We start from the raw sequence: 16,524 nt of genomic DNA on the forward strand, positions 1-16,524 counted from the left end.
TGTTTCCAACTGACCCAGATCTGAAGATGCAAGGAGCTCCTGGTGAGCAAGATGACAGCTCAAGTGTTACGTGACAGGACGGCGTCTTCTCCTTCAGTTTCACCCTCAACTGCTGCTAGGAAAAACTCAGCTTTCCCAAGGACCCAGGGATGATACAGATGACTCAGTACAACATTGTACATTGTACTGGTCTGGTCTAAAAGAATTGACCAAAAAATGTGACACCTCTGCCGTAACTCCACCTAATCCTACTATCAACATCCAAAGGATGGTGGAGGATTATTTCAATAACAGCATACAAATAGACACATCAGACAGTCCATTTACATACTGGGAGGAAAAAAAGGGAATTTGAAGACCTGTGTACCAACTCGCTTTGCACTGTCTAAACCGCCCACCCACCAGTGTGTTCTCGGAAAGAGTTTTTAGCACAGCCAGCAACCTTGTCAGCGATCGGCGTAGGAGGCTACTTTTTAAAAATGTGAAAAAGATGATGTTCATAACAATGAACTTCAATTTCCTCACGGAAGGCCTTTCCAGCCGATTACATCAAAATACTAAGACTTTTGTAATGGTGGATTCCAGCTGTGATGAATTAATAATGTGTGAGGCTAATGTACAAACTGATGAGGGTCAGGATGAGGCTGAGGATGATGAAACAACATCTTGCCACAGTAGAGATCCTTAACAGCACTGTTACCTTAGGTGATGAATATGCTTATTGCTGTGAATTACAATGGCTCTTTTTAGTGCATTGTCTGACACCCTGGATTGGTCTGGGTCTGATAAAAGCATGCATCCTGAGGGAGGGTCAGCACTCGTTGCCATGTATTAGCTGTAGAATTACCACAGTTATCCAAGGAACGGGTGGAGCAATCAAATGAACCATAACTGATTTCATGATAAAAGGACAATTCCATCTTGCACCACTTTTCTTTGCTGCCACTGCTGTGTGGCAATGTTTCTTAGATGTGCTATGAACTGCCGTGTGTCTGTGTCATTGTTCTGTCGCTTAGCATCCAGCCACGTTGCAGCAGTCTTTGTTTGAAAGTGTATGAAAATAATATTGTGACCTGTGAGGTGGTCAAAATTGACTGCAAATGACTTGAAATTAGTGTTATTGAGGTTAATAGTAATGTAGGGTATAAAAAAAAAGCAAAATTATGTGATTTTAGCAAAAAAAATATAGGGATTTTAGAAAAAAAATAGGGATCAAAACCAATACACATAAGGGCGGTTTGGCAAAACCAAAACTAAACCACGAAGTTAATCCAGATCCAAAACCAAAAGCAAAACCAGAAATCGGGGGTCAGTGAACATCTCTAATTTCTAGCTGTGCGCCAGTTAAACATTAGCTGCATTATCTTACACCAAAACCATTAATTTATTGAAAATATATTTTAGCTATTTCAAAATGTTCCAAAAATATTAATTTGACTATTGTTTTGTGAAATACACAATATTGTTGCAGTCACATTTCACCTGGTAGCGCATTTGTGTGTTTGTGTATGTTTATAAAATAAGGTGGTAGTTTAACTACTTCAAAGTTGGTGAGTTTTCCCCACTTTAGGTGAAAAAAGGCAACTTGCTCAACCAATTTATAACTGGTTAAAGGTGCAAATAAGGGACAGGGGAATTAGCATAATGTCCTTACTTAGCTGCTCAATTAGTATAACATGAAGAATAGATAGTGATTAATTAAAAAAGTGAATGGGTGACCTGTCTTTCTCACATCTTTCTCTGATAAAATAGAGTCCCTTTAATATTTAGGAAACATTTAGAAAATATAAAAGAGTCTCTCTGCCTTCCAACATCAGAACCTCCTCTCATTGAGCACCTATTATGTCAGGTGGAGAAGAGTGGTCGCCTCCAATCCACCGCTTTACATTAGTGTTCCCTGTATCCTGCCTGTGTAGCTCCTTGAATAATATAATTTATGCTTGAAGTTGAATATTCTACAAGTACCTCTAACCTATTGGAATCTTATCTCATGTTGGGATAATTTACTTTATATTTTTTGTGAATTTGATTTATTCATCCTCTTAAATCATAGAGTACCGATGCACAGCATCTATCTTAGTAAGGGACCTAGGGTCTTTTAGTTAAATGCTTATCATTATGAGATTCTTTTCTGCATAACAGAAGTTATAAACTCCTTATCTCATCTGTTGAGCATTTTTATATTCTTTATGATATCAATGCAACCTACATTGCTTACTACAAATCAAAGTGTAGTGTGGGGTATACTATAATATTTGTAATATTGTAGAGCTACAAGATTTTCTCAACTGGTCTAGTAACTCCTTCCAAAGCTGGTGGACGTTATAATTTTTTTGAGATCCCATTTATACTGTATGCTCTCAGTTCAAATAAACTTTGCATCTCAGTCATAAGCCCTAAATGATGACTCTCATATTATCTAATCTTAGGCATCACACCAGGTCTTGCATCCTTAACCCGGACTGTATGGACTTCTGTGGACATAAGAAATCCATATATTTAAAACAAATTTTTTAATTATTTGCTTTTTATTCTTTATTAAGAATCATTTCATACCTGCTTCTGATAAATAGTTGGTACCTCTCATTAACATATTTTGCCTCACAAATGTTTCAATGGATTACGTTTAAAAAATTGATTTATTTTATTATCTTTATTATAGCATTGATCATATGATACACTTATACCTATTTCATTTACTCCTTCCTACGAATTTTTATTTCAACTAAACAATTACCTAAACTTTCAATAGCCCTCAAACATTAATCAATTCCTACTAAGTCACATTTTAATTAAGCAATTGCCTGTGGTTACATGCATTTTTTATCAGAAACAAATTAACCTACCTATATGTTTCTGGGCTGCAGGGAGAACATACAGTTTCCATGCAGATAGGGCCCTGGTCAGAATCCAAATGAGCAATGCTGGCCATCGTGCCACCATGCTGCCCAAATAATATGTAAAGGCAATATGAAACTATAGATTTGGTATATTGTATACCAAATCTATACTGTTACTGTATACTGTGATATTATCAGCCTGCCCCTTCCCGAAATTCTCTTATATCATCTCATTTGGGAATTATTGGCAGGCCAAACTCGGTTGAAGATAAGTGTTTTTGAAGAATGAAGAGCCACATTTTGTTGGCCAACATGGTGGAGGGTTAGGTAATATGGCTTCTAGTTTGGCAGATCAAAATAATTCCTAGGTTGTAAACTCTCATAAACAGAGCCCTCCCAACTATCTGCTTCCAACATGTCCACTTGTATGTCCTTATACTTTCACCTTCTGATAATTCTTTATGATACTTATATATCTTGCCTACTATGTCTTGTGTATTGTATTATGCTTCTTGAATGTCCTGTACTTTGCATGATGTGTGGTATGGCGAAAAAGAAAATCAACTTACCACAAAGAAAAGATACAATCAAATGTAGCATAGTTTAAGATGATCTACAACTCAAAGAATGCTTCAACATATGGGGGTATATTTACTAAACTGCAGAATTGAAAAAGTGGAGATCAGATTCTAGTAACATTTATTTAGTACATTCAAAAAAATGACAGCTAGAATCTGATTTGTTGCTATAGGTAACATGTCCACTCTTTCAAACCCGCAGTTTAGTAAATATACCCCATGGTGTTACTCAGTGTTATGATAATGTAGAATGTTACAAGTTTATTAAACACAATACATAAACAATAAATGCACATCCTTAATGAAGCCACACTAAGTAAAACTATTAATTATATTAGGATTTGGTGAGGTTTGTTGATTATAAGAGGTGCTACCAGCACATAATAGTGAGTGCTTATTTATTGCATTCACTGGAGGACCTTTAATAAATTATATCACACTATACTTCTTTTCTCTTTGTTTCTGAGTGCCACGGCTGTGATTGAAATCATTCATATTTAAAAATACTGAAAAGAAAGAAAGCTAACAAAAATAACATTAAGGCAAATATAAATGCCATATTTATGACTACTCAAACATCTACCTTTGGAATAAACACGAACATATAACCAACTGAATGATTTGCAGTGCATTTTACTCTGAGTGTTGAAAGATAAATAATTGATTGCTACAAACACAAACAGGTATAAAAATGTCAAATAATAATTTCTCATATTGTTGCATCCCAATAAGTAACCTATACTGCTTAGCAAAGAGAAATAGATACAAAAAATTTGCTATTTATTATTTTTTCTTTTTGTGATTTGATTGCAAAAACATTTTTTTTTACTTGCTTCAATGGCCTTCGGCAAATATGTGAAATATGTTGTTTTCAATTTTATTTTTTTCCTATAATCAATATATGCCTCTAATATTTTACTGGTTGCCTGTAAAATAAGTATATTGACATTGTTGGCCAATAAAAGATTTGGCAAATAGCTATTACTCATAAACTTTGAAGTACTTGGCCAAAGGCATAATGAGGAATATATTTCTTTTAGAACATCTCCAGCAAATAGTGAAATCAGACTATTGTACAACTGCTGAAAAGGTGTAATATTTTAGTGCTCTATACACCTTTTCCGAGAGATATTTTGTCAATAGAGACATAATGACTAATACGTTGGACGAATGTTTTATATACCTTTTAATATATAGATTAAAAGGTAACTTTTGAAACAGAGGTACAAAAGTACAGTATGGATGTCACAATAATCTATGGAAATTAGTGGAACTACATACAGACGTATATGGTGAAATGTGGCATGCCTAAATTTTGCTCAGAGTAATTGGAAGACCAAAGCAGATCAAAGGCGTTTCTTACTGCTGTGTTGGAAAAATGTTTAGAATATCATAATACTTTGCTATATACTACTGAAAGACTACCATAGTGGTTTTATTGAGTGCCTTAATGTGTTAAGCCAATTGCTGTATTATTATAACTCCTATGTTTAGGTAGTTTTAGATAAATAGTAAAATAATTACATTCACAGCCATATAACAGCACACATTTGCAACAATAATTATCGTATTTCCCCATGTATAAGATGCACCTTTTTCCCAAAAATTTGGGGTCTAAAAACTGGGTGCATCTCATAAAGTGGAAGCAGTATTTACCTATTTACCTCCGATCACCCAGGGATGCAGCATGCCATTGCTGACAGAGACTCAGCCTCATGCACCCTCGCTCTAGTCTCTTCTCCTCTCTCTGTGCTGTCAATCACGTGACCGAGAGTACCAATGAGCACCAATGAGTTCCGATGAGACAAGTCATGTAGACACACCCCAAGTGTGTCTACGTGACTTGTCTTTTGTCAACAACGCTGTGCAGTAGCGCTGCCTTCCTGTCAGACGCTAAATATTAACAGTTTCAGAATTAGACTTGCAATCTGTATTTCAGCATCAATCTCTGCTTCCTGTCAGACGCTAAATCTATAGGCAGGGGTAGCCCAATATTAACATAGATGGAACTGAGGACGAGGCACTATATGAAGACAGCAATTCGTTATCAAACACAGATGGGGACAAGCTAATGGATGAGAGTTTTGACAGCGATGAGTAGTTTTATAATGAATAAAACTTGAGTTCAATAACTTTATATAATGCATTTTTTTTTTCCAATTTTGGGCCCCAAAATTAAGGTGTATCTTATACATGGGTGCGTCTTATACATGAGGAAATACGGTATATATTAGGGGTTAGTTAAATCACTGAGGTACTTTTGTGAAGGCTGTCATTTTGTTGTCTCAACACATATTCATAATAATGCAGAATATCAATTCACGAGGAACCAGGAACTGATAGACTGCAGTCACGTGACTATTGGTTCAGCCCACAAAATGGGCACAAACCTCTGTGATGTTACTTTTTCCATAGAGAACTGATAGAATTCATCCAGGTATATATATCCAGCATACAAAATGGCTGCCTCTGCTGTGTGTAGGAAATTAGTTTGAGTCTAGCATCTGCATTTATTTATATATTTATTTAGAAAAGTTCATGAAGGCTGTTTCTTGGTTTTGTTTAAAGTTTGAAGGCGCACATAGAAAAAGATTCAATATCAAATAACGGATTGCTTGTAGAAAATTTTAGTTTGGCATAATTTATCACTCTCATGAGAATTTCCCCAGATTTATGTATATTATATTATAATATATCCCTTTTCTTCTCAATAGATCGTGGCTTCAGACGGCACCCAAGAAAGTACGCCAGTCAATGTGGACATCCTGGTTATTGATGCAAATGACAACACCCCTACTTTTTCCAACATTTCCTATAATGTCAAGATCTATACGGACATGGCCCCAGGGGAGAGCATTATACGAGTAAGTTCACTATAATTTTGCTATTAGCGATCCATGGGAAAATGAATTCCGACAGCCAGTTCTAGCATTCAGTTGTTCAGATCATTTTGCATTTGAGTCAGAGAAAGATGGCATCCGGTATTGTGGAACAGAATAGATTTGAGTCGGGGATTACAATTTGTCAGGAAGTTTAATTGTATTCAGTAAAATGTTGGTATTAATGTAAAATGTTTTGAAATTTGCATTCATCAGTAAGGAAAATAATATAGACTTTGACTACTGTTTTCAGAGACATTTTAATGTATTATAGTAATACGTGAGCAAAAAATGTTCGTGTTCAGTATATTTTTTATTCAATAGTTTGTAAAATAGCTTCCACATATATTAATGATATATTAGTTTGACTCTGAAGAATTAAAACTGTTTGCAAATATTTTATCTGCTTTAAATATCCTGTGTTCCTATACGCATAATGATAGTTAGAAACGCAGGGCAATCAGGTCATTAAATATGGTTGTCATTTTCCAAATTGCCTATGTCTTTGGCCACTGGCTAAGAAAATATATAAAAGGTTGTACATTCAAAATCACTGTAAATATTGAGTTCTCTGGTTGTTGAAATTGGTTGGCCAATGACCACACTCTGCATTTAAGTTCATCAGCTGAATGTTCTGCAAGTGTTTCATGGGTTATGGCCAAATCACCAAATGGCTGGATTAAGAAAATTGGACAGACTCATTCATTAAGTAGTGGGTGTTTAGCACAAGATTGCTTTTATCTACTCTCTGAGCAGAGGCAAAATCAATGGACCTGATAGCAAAACTTGGATAGCAGCTCGGTGATGCTTTACTTTACTCAAGAACCTGTTCTGAACATTTGCAACTCAGCACACCGCCCTCTGCTCTGTTTTTGTGAGAGCAGAAAGTGGGTCTCAGCTTGGAGTGGAGACCCTGGGGGCTGGGGGGGGGGGTGGCCCAGCATTGCCTGACCCCCCTCACCTCCAGGCCACATAGCTGCCACACCCCATGAACCCCCTATGTTATGCCCCTGTCTGTGAGATTTTAGTAATAAAAGGACTAGTAGCAGTTGCCAGGCTATACAATGTTATTCGATATTACATACTGGCAAATAGCTCAGTGTTTAATTAATAAACCTTAAGGCATTACATCTTAGTTTAATAATTAGAAATAAATATTCATCCTTTGAATAATCTACCCTCCAGTCACCAGCATAATTGCACAATTTTTTAGATTGCAGGTAGCACATTTATTATTATGTCTAGATGGATTTTTCAGTGAAGTTCAGCACATTTCTAAGGCATTGAGATAAATACGGTATAAGGAATAATAAAACCCTGAGTAAAACGTGTAGATAATTTTATTGTTATGAATATTTTTCAATGATTGTCAAACAGAGCTTTATGGAAAAAAATATCCAGTCGGCCCCAAAACCCAATTTTTTAAATCCGTTCTCACTTATGTCATAGATCCATCCTTTGGGAAACCCAGCTCATTACACTGAAAACCCAGTGTCCTGACATTTCAGTTTGTGGGGGAGAATTGTTCTGCTTTTGTTTTATCCCCCTAAGGCCAGGTTACAGGCAATGGCAATATGACTTGTACTAAAAATAAAAAATAAAAAATCGGATAAAAGAAATGGTCTATATAAATTCCTGTGTCACACACTGTATTTCAGTATCTGAAAAGCTCAGCGATTCACACATTTCTCGATATAAATTGGCATTGAGCTGCAATTCTTGCCTTAGGCTCGATACTAGTGAAATGGACAGAATCTGGGAGAAAGGCCTAGTTTCTCAGGAGACTGGGAGAACTCCAAAAAGTTATGAGTGCTCTCGGACGTTCCAGAAGAGTATGCAAGTATGACCTTTCGCCACCAAGAAAACAATACCATCCTAATCCCTCAAAAAAAAAAACACCAAAAATGAAAATAATGTAGAACTTTAGGTTATTTTCTGCTGTTTTCAATGATTGTAGAGAAAAACTACAAATCTCATTGCATGCATACCTGCATTAGCAGCACTGAATCTGTTTCTCCCCCTGTAACATCATCACCAAACTGCCTGCAGCATGATTGGAATAGCTAGTGTTTGCAATTGTTCAGGCAGGTTCCAGAGTATAGGTACAGTAACATAAAGTTTGAAGTGTGTAGTATAGGTCCAGACGGTCCTAATTCTGCATAGTAATGTCTATTACCTAGCAATCAAGCTAAGAAATATTTGCTCAGAGTGCCAAGCAGTGCTGTATATTCTAAACTTCAGTTCATAGGTACCATGTTGTACTAGCAACCACGTATGTTTGGCCCTAATAGATTTATTAAATGCCATGATTATTTTTGAAAGTGACAAGTCCTTTACTGAATGGATAGTTTGCATGGAGTTCTAATCTACAAGTCCTCAACAAAACCCCTTTCTATATTGCAACCCTCAACTCTGAATACTCTCCCTCTCACCCAGCGCTGCTCATAGGAGAGCGCTGGGTCCCATGGCTATTTCTGTAGTTAATCTTTTGGGGCCTGCAAGAATTCAAAGATGCCGCCGGCATAAATCTCACGTCCCTGGAGACCCCGAAGCCCCATGTGTCACAACCACGCTGACATGGTTCCGCTTATGTCATGCAAGTGTACTTTGCAGCATTGTCATTTCACTGCACCATTCCACCACCAATATACAATTCTTCTACTTAATATAGTTCCTTTAAATTTGGTTTTGTACAGTACAGTAAAATGTATACTACCATCTACAGTCTACAGCTGATCTTCTGACCTGTAGGAATAGCCAGTTCAAAGCTTATCACCCACATGTTAGAAAACCACCAGGTGTAGTGAATCTGAAAGCTCTGTTTGCACCCAGTGTTAAGGAGACTAGAAGTGAAAATACCCAGGGGTGCACATTTTCAACTACCTACAATCAGAGTATGTAGGACAGAGCCAAGGGAACTCTGAATCTTTTATATTAACCCCATAACTCTTTATTCAAATCAGCATGTGGCTCATAGAGTGCAGAGAACCTTCGCTTGAAGTTTTGGAAGTAAATAAACTGATCATTTTGGGTGGCCCTGCTCTCACCAACTCATGTGGCTCTGACCTACACCTCTCCTCCTTTCTTAATAATCCCTGTAATGTAAAAGACTTCTCAAGTACCACTACATACTCATTGAATTTCCTACCACACCTTATAAGACTCTCACCCAGCTTTCAAAGCTAATACAATCTCTGAAATCACACCTGACTCATCTCCTACTTCTCTACTGAATTCAAACACCCTTCTGTCCCATACTCCAACCTAAGTGGTGCTTGCTCCTCAATTGTGCACACAGAAGTGCCCTCTATGTTCTTACTCTATACCTGCATTTATCTAGTTGCTACCTTATGTTTTTCATGTATTCTGTTCCCCCACTCTCCAGATCTGTACCTCCTTGTGATGCTTTCTGAAAAAAACAATAATAGTAATAATGTTAAGATACACATTTTGATTATAAAGCATGGCTTTATTCATTAAGTATACTTGTAATAAATAAACACCCTGTTTTTGTGTTTCTGTCGTTCATGAAATATTTATGGTTGCAAATCTGCCAACTGTGCACCATTTGTTTTAGCATAATATGCTGTAGCACACACATATTGATCATAAGAGCCTGTGCAAAGTTTAATCTAAATACAGTATTTATAATATGTTGCAAGGTTTAAATAACTTTATGTATTGTATTATTATGTTAATATTTTTCAGTGTTCATCGGTCTAAGTAGAAATTATATTTCGTTAACATTTTGTCAATTGATGGCATTTGGGCCAAAGTAGAGCACCGTGTAAACTATCCAATAAGCAGCTCCATTGCATGTTGTTGTTTTTTTTTTTTGCAATAGACAATACGTTGATTAACTTTATTATAATGGTGTAGTTGGGTGGCTGTACAATATTAGCTAAAAGCTACTTAGAGAATTGTGTAAACTGCCTTAACTTTCCTTGGGTATAGCTCTGGTAAAAAAAATTGTAACTTAACAACTATTTATAGGGTACAGATATATATCTGAGAAACTCCATCTCATGTCTCGGCCTGTTATATAATACAAACATAAGTTTGCCTGCCTAGACTGCTGTATCTTAAAGGGAGCATACACATACCTTATTGTAAAGGCTGATCAATGTTTTCGACAGTGATGAATCTTGAGAGGTTTGATGGGGGGCATAAAGGGTGCTGCCTCCAATTTATTGTGAGATCCTCATAACCCAGCTTCTGTGCAATCTTCTCACCCCATATCTCTTAGAGCTTCATACATTATAACATAACACAGACTGCAAATTCAATCTTTGCTCCTACATAGAATGTAATGACTGCGCAGTGATGTCTAATATTTTATTGCATCCACAATACATTGCTTAGTATGTTCTCTGTATTCATGGCATCTAAGCAGATCTGTAATCAATCTTGTATAAATTTAAACTTCTGAGTGTAGACCCAGGTTGAGGTGAGGCATATCGTGTTTTCTCATTGTCGGACAAACTGCAAGCTGTGCCAATGACTGTCACTACTGGCTGCTTGTAGATTTGGCATCATCTTATGCAAAGCTCCACGTTTTGGCTGATATGTTTGTTCAATTATGTCGCTGAGACACAGCCGCCTGTGTTTTCCAGACCTTAATCAGAAATTACTGTCACAGAGCTCTCCAATCTTTTCAGATGTCAAAAATTGCCCAACTGATGGTTTTTGCATTTGTTATGTAAAAATAAGTGCTGTTACAGAGGGTACATTCATATTACAGGGCTTAGTTACTAAGAGTGTTCATTAATTGACAAAAACATGAAAATAGTTAGTCACTCTTTCTCAGGTGTCTCTAATTCTAATCCATATATTTAAAGGCTAACACTGCTCCTCACCTTAAATACACACACAAAACACGCAAACAAATTTGGTAAAATGACTCTTTTGTGTGCTGCAAGTATTTTAAAATTGCATTTTCTACAAAATACAAATAAATTATTTGTCAAGGTCAAATTTATGTGGCAATATACAGAGTTCGGCGATTTGCCGAAATGAAAATCAGAATTATTTGTGGCATGGTACAGGGAAAATTGGTATAAGACTCTGGGAAGCTTTACACATAAATGTGGTATGTAAAGAAATATTTGTGAAATGGGAATTATGTTAAATTCTTTTACTATTTTTTAGTTTGAGCGGTAGTTGATTCCACATTCGTAGGATAAATGATGCGCGGAATTTAGCTGTTACCAAAAAATGGTCCAACATGATCTTACTCTTATTTTGTTGTCATTTTGATGGGCCTTTAACTAGTGAGTAATAAGGAAATAGACATGTGAAACCTAAGAAGATAATAATTTATTAGTGTCTTCTCTGAAGTAAAAATTAGTGTTGAATTGTCTATCTAAATAGCCATAGATGTACTCTGCAGCTGTTCTTGCAATGCATACAGGGACATTCCTTACAGATCTAATGCATTGTGTTCACACAGCCGGAACAACAAGTTATGTTAACTTCACCATACAATAACTTTTTGATGCCAGAACATCTACAAAGAAGCTAAAGAAGTGGGAAGGCTATTTTTGGTGCTGGTGAACTATGAGAAGGTCTCCGGTTAGCTGCCTCCAATATCCAATTAGCTGCCTCAGATTATATACATCTTTTGTTTGTTTATTTGTCTATAATAAATAGACTTAAGAGACCATTTTGGTTTCCTGGCTAACAATCAATAGAACACAGGTACACTTTTTATGCATCAATTATTTCAAAAGCAAAGGTGCTAGGAATAAGGTTGTAGCATAGCTAAGACCTCATTTGCACGTTTTAATGCAAGCCAAAACAGAAAACATGTCTCTGTTTGTAAACTCTGATATTTTACAGATACTTGAATGTCGTTACATTCACAAGGGCTCAGTGGTTTAATATATATTGTATACATCATACCAGCATACCAAAGACTACAAACAACAATCATATAGTGCAGGAAAGAGGACTCTTCAGAACCCTTTCTATAAATACCAAAAACACACGGGGTACTTGTGCCTTTCAGCAACAGCAGCTCCTACAGGAGCCCCACTTAACTCTAAATACTTTGAATACTCTATTGCCCCCATGACTTTTGAACTGAGTTTTAGGTGCTTAGGGTGTATCAGGCCAAGTATCAGAATACAAAATCAGCAGCTAAAATATCAATGTCTACACATGCACTAAGGTCAGGACTGGAGAAACTCAACTGAGGTCAAGTTTTCAGGGGAGGATGGTACATAGAAAATAGTAAATAATCAGCACCCAGGATTTGGAACATTACTAGACATTTGTCGATCCTATAGTAATATTTTGTAAGGGCCACCATTTACCACCCAATGGTGGAAACTGACATATACACATGGGGCCTGATTCATGCAAAATGAGCCTACTGTACAATTTTTAAAAAGCGCACATAAATTGGGCATATACACATCCATTTTCAAGAAGGAGCAGATGTAAAGATGTGGTAGATATATACTAGTCTTGCTCCACTCTGCTCTAACAGACAATACACTCTAGGATACGTCCAATACACTATGTGCAATACAAATTCCCAGTTTTTTTTTTAATTAATATCACCTGTTAATAATAATCTTTTGTCATTAATGACAAAAGATTAAAAAATATAGAAAAATATTTTTTCCCATGAAATACATTAGGATGTTATTAATGTCTGCTGTACATAAAATGCATTTTCACAGTTGGTCCTGATTGCAAACACATATTCTAGCTTGCATATGCGACCATCATCATTAGTAATTGGTACTTACACCAGACTTGTAGCTGGTGCAAGTGTTACAACAGAAAAACACGTACCTTCGAGATGCCCAAAGCTTTAATAAGACGCTGTCACATATCAGCATTTACGTGTCTCTAATGATTCAGATCTATGGAGTTTTGACAGTCAAGGTTGCCCCCCCAACTGCGGGCCCCATACTAGATGCACCATTGCACCTATTATAGTTATGCACTTACCCAAAATAAAACACTATAATGGGTAATGAAACTATGGACAAGCTCCTATTACATAGATGGCAAGCACCAATCAGGAGACAAGTGATATGCCTGAGTCAGGTGTACTATCTCTGCCACCTGTGTGAGCCCATGGAGATACAACAGGAAGTGAGGCACCCAGACTGGACACTAACACAGGGCTCAAGAAAACCTGTTCTCCATGTTTCCATGATGCATAAACATTGTGTCTGGTTACTGGCAAGCTGTGCCCTGCATAAAACTGGACATTTGTCCTTCTACTTTGCGTGTTGATGTGCCACGTTGAGCTCATCTGTGAAGGTCTGTTATATGCAAGCTCTCTGTTCTGACCGCCATCATCAGCATCTAATGGATGTCCAGAATGCTGTGTTTACAGTCTTGCATTTTGGACACATCACATCACATAATACTACATTTCTGATCAAACTGACTCTGAGGTGACACAGAAGTATTCAGAGGGTAACTGATGTTTGATCAGTTCCCCTGTAAATAAATATAGAGGAGCAGTGAGGTGATGAGTGGGAGGGAGGAGCTAATCATGGAAAATGTGATAATAAAGGATGGGGCATTAATGATAGGATGGAAGGTTAATAATGATGGAGAATGGGGGTAAATGATGATTGGGTTTATGATCGAGGATTGGGATTCATGATGGTTGCAGGAAGGAGCGATTAATAATGACTATGTGGATTATAATGAAGGTGAGATGACTGGAGGAAGGTGGTAATGATTAGGAGGTCAAGATGGTGATAGTGATGTGTGGGACACATTTATAAGGAGATTATGGGGAGAAGATAATGATTTTCGGGGCAATGGGATGGAGAAGGGGATTTGGTAATGAATTATAATGTTAAGAAGATGGCTGATTGGGTTTGAGGATGGAGAGGTGCATAGCGAATGGAACTGAGAGGGATAAAAGACTGAGATAAAGAAGAAAATTGAGCTAGTAGGGGGTAAAGAAGGGCTATGCTGTGGATGGAATGAGGTATAATGTCTGAAATGTAATGTCTGAAAGAGAAGTGTGCTGTGTGTAAAGAAGATGAGGGCTATCCACATGGTTCTCTAATTATGTGAAAGTAGACACCTGTTATAATATTTTAAAATTTACCTGGCTTCTAAATTTTTAGGCTAGCTCCTAAATTTCAGACGATTTGGCGAGCCCTCCCCTAACACCATCTATGGTGTTTTCTATTGTATATGTTTTTGTTGTTGCATTTAATAAAATGCTATTTTCTCAATCTTCCTCCTGTCTAGATCCATAGAGCTGCTGTGTTGAATATATGATGTGAGTGAAGCTGATATTGTGGGTAAAACGGTTAAAGGATTTATATGGTGGCATATTTTGAGAAGGTCTAACAACACTCTGTTGCACATGTTTCCCTGTTTTGTCTGCACCAAAGTGCCAGCTTCATGCAACTGTAAATAGAAGAGTGTTAGTGTTAGTGATTTATAGGCAGGTAAATAAAGAGGAGACATGGGACACAATGTGACAGACCTGGGTGGGTGGAGAGGAATGGGTGTGGGGAAGGTGAGAAGAAGTGAATATAAGGCAAAGTCAAATGTTTAAATGTCTCCATCCAAATGTAGTTTTTAAGTGAATAGCCCCTGTTACTCCCAACTGGCATAATCTCTCAGTTCGTGCAGTGCCTCTGCAAGTACCAGTCAGTACTCCAGTCTTGACACCCTGGAGAAATTTAAATGACTACAATTCTAATTGGAAATGTATCAATAACATTGATTGGATGGCTGCCATCAGTGTCATAGCTACATTAGTACTGATGGCTTTATACAGTCAATCACTTCCAGGGTATCAAGCCGTGTCTGGAATCTGCAGGTGTCCAGCATATGAGATACCAATCGTCACTTATTTAAACATGGCTCTGGATTTTTGCCTTTCTCTATTTGTTGTGCTTTCAAAATGATTGGCAATAGAGTATTGATATAACTGTATGAGTTCAGCTATACTACAATACAGAAGTATGGGGATTTTTACCAATGTGTGCTGTGTGCTCTGCTTTCCCACTGTCATTGCTTACAAAACAAAATAACATTCCACTTTATGTTCAGCTACCGTCTGTGTCGTATTTTTACAATGATTTAACCCAAACATCGTAATATATATATATATTCAATTTATAAAATGATATTCATACCTAGGCAGGTAATTGTGATGTGTGCCATTTGGTGTCATCTCAGGAGTTTAAACTATTGTCACACTAAAATTAGGCATATGCTGTAACATCTGTTCAGTCTTGTTACTTGTGTTAATTAAGATTGAGGTATATTATCAGAGGAGAAAACATGGTTGGGAGCATTAACAGTAGCTTGATATTGGAATACAGTGGTTTACTGTAGATATGCTTAGCTGGATGTTTACTGTGTCACTGTTATGGTGGATAATCCACTTGATGTACAAATAATGTGAAATATGAGTTTGATTTGGCTTGCTTGTTCATGCATCTTCTGTTGAGGCTGCTTTTAGGTCTTATCACTTCCAGTTATCCTAATTCTTCCCACTATAACATCCTACAAAAGTAACCAAGTACATTTTGTAAGTTGCAAAGAATAGGATATATATATAGCACATCTGCATAACTATCATTAAATTTCAATATTAAAGATGAACTTTTATGATATATTAGTACTAAATAATGAACTTTATAGCTGCCTTGCCTTCTAATTGTTACATTTAACTCACTTTATCCTTCCTCTCCCCGGAGCTCTATGCAGATGTTTTTCCTGAGGTAACTCTGTTTCTGCAATACAGAATCGTCAAACCTTTTTAAGTTCAACACTTTAAAATGGATATAGACAGTAGATTGTGGCTTATTATCGGTCCTCCCTCACACACACCCTCCACAGCATCACGCACCAATGGTTTCCAGCTAGTGCTATGAAACAGACGATAAAGCCCCAGGAAAATGGCTGCACGGATCAGGCTTCAGTAATTTCTGACACAATCTGGCAGTGCTGCTTTAATGTAAAAAGAGGTCTAGCATTTAGGCTGCAAAAAAGTTGAATTTTTTGTACCTTAGTGCCTCACAGAAAGTGGTTCACAGTGCTATTGCACTGCTCACCGCTACCAAGAAACAGCCCACCTCACCTGCATCAACACTGTGACACACATACATTTCCTTTGAGGTTGGACGTAAGATTACTTATACTGAAGCTTTTGCTAGTATCATATTTCATTCCTTTTAAGCTTGTCCTCCAGCATAAAGCTCTTTCTAATACATATTCATGGATTAT

At 37.0% G+C, this 16,524-nt stretch overlaps 1 protein-coding gene across 1 annotated transcript in view; it reads left to right on the forward strand.

Moving 5' to 3' along the window:
• PCDH15 (protocadherin related 15) overlaps positions 1-16,524 on the forward strand; it is a 945,519-nt gene that overhangs the window by 557,165 nt on the left and 371,830 nt on the right. The window contains exon 14 of the mRNA XM_075216373.1: positions 6,133-6,282. Within this exon, the coding sequence (XP_075072474.1) occupies positions 6,133-6,282 (150 nt within the window). The remainder of the gene's footprint in view (positions 1-6,132; positions 6,283-16,524) is intronic.

This window comes from Mixophyes fleayi, chromosome 6 (genome assembly GCF_038048845.1).
Source record: "Mixophyes fleayi isolate aMixFle1 chromosome 6, aMixFle1.hap1, whole genome shotgun sequence".
Lineage (NCBI taxonomy): Eukaryota > Metazoa > Chordata > Amphibia > Anura > Limnodynastidae > Mixophyes > Mixophyes fleayi.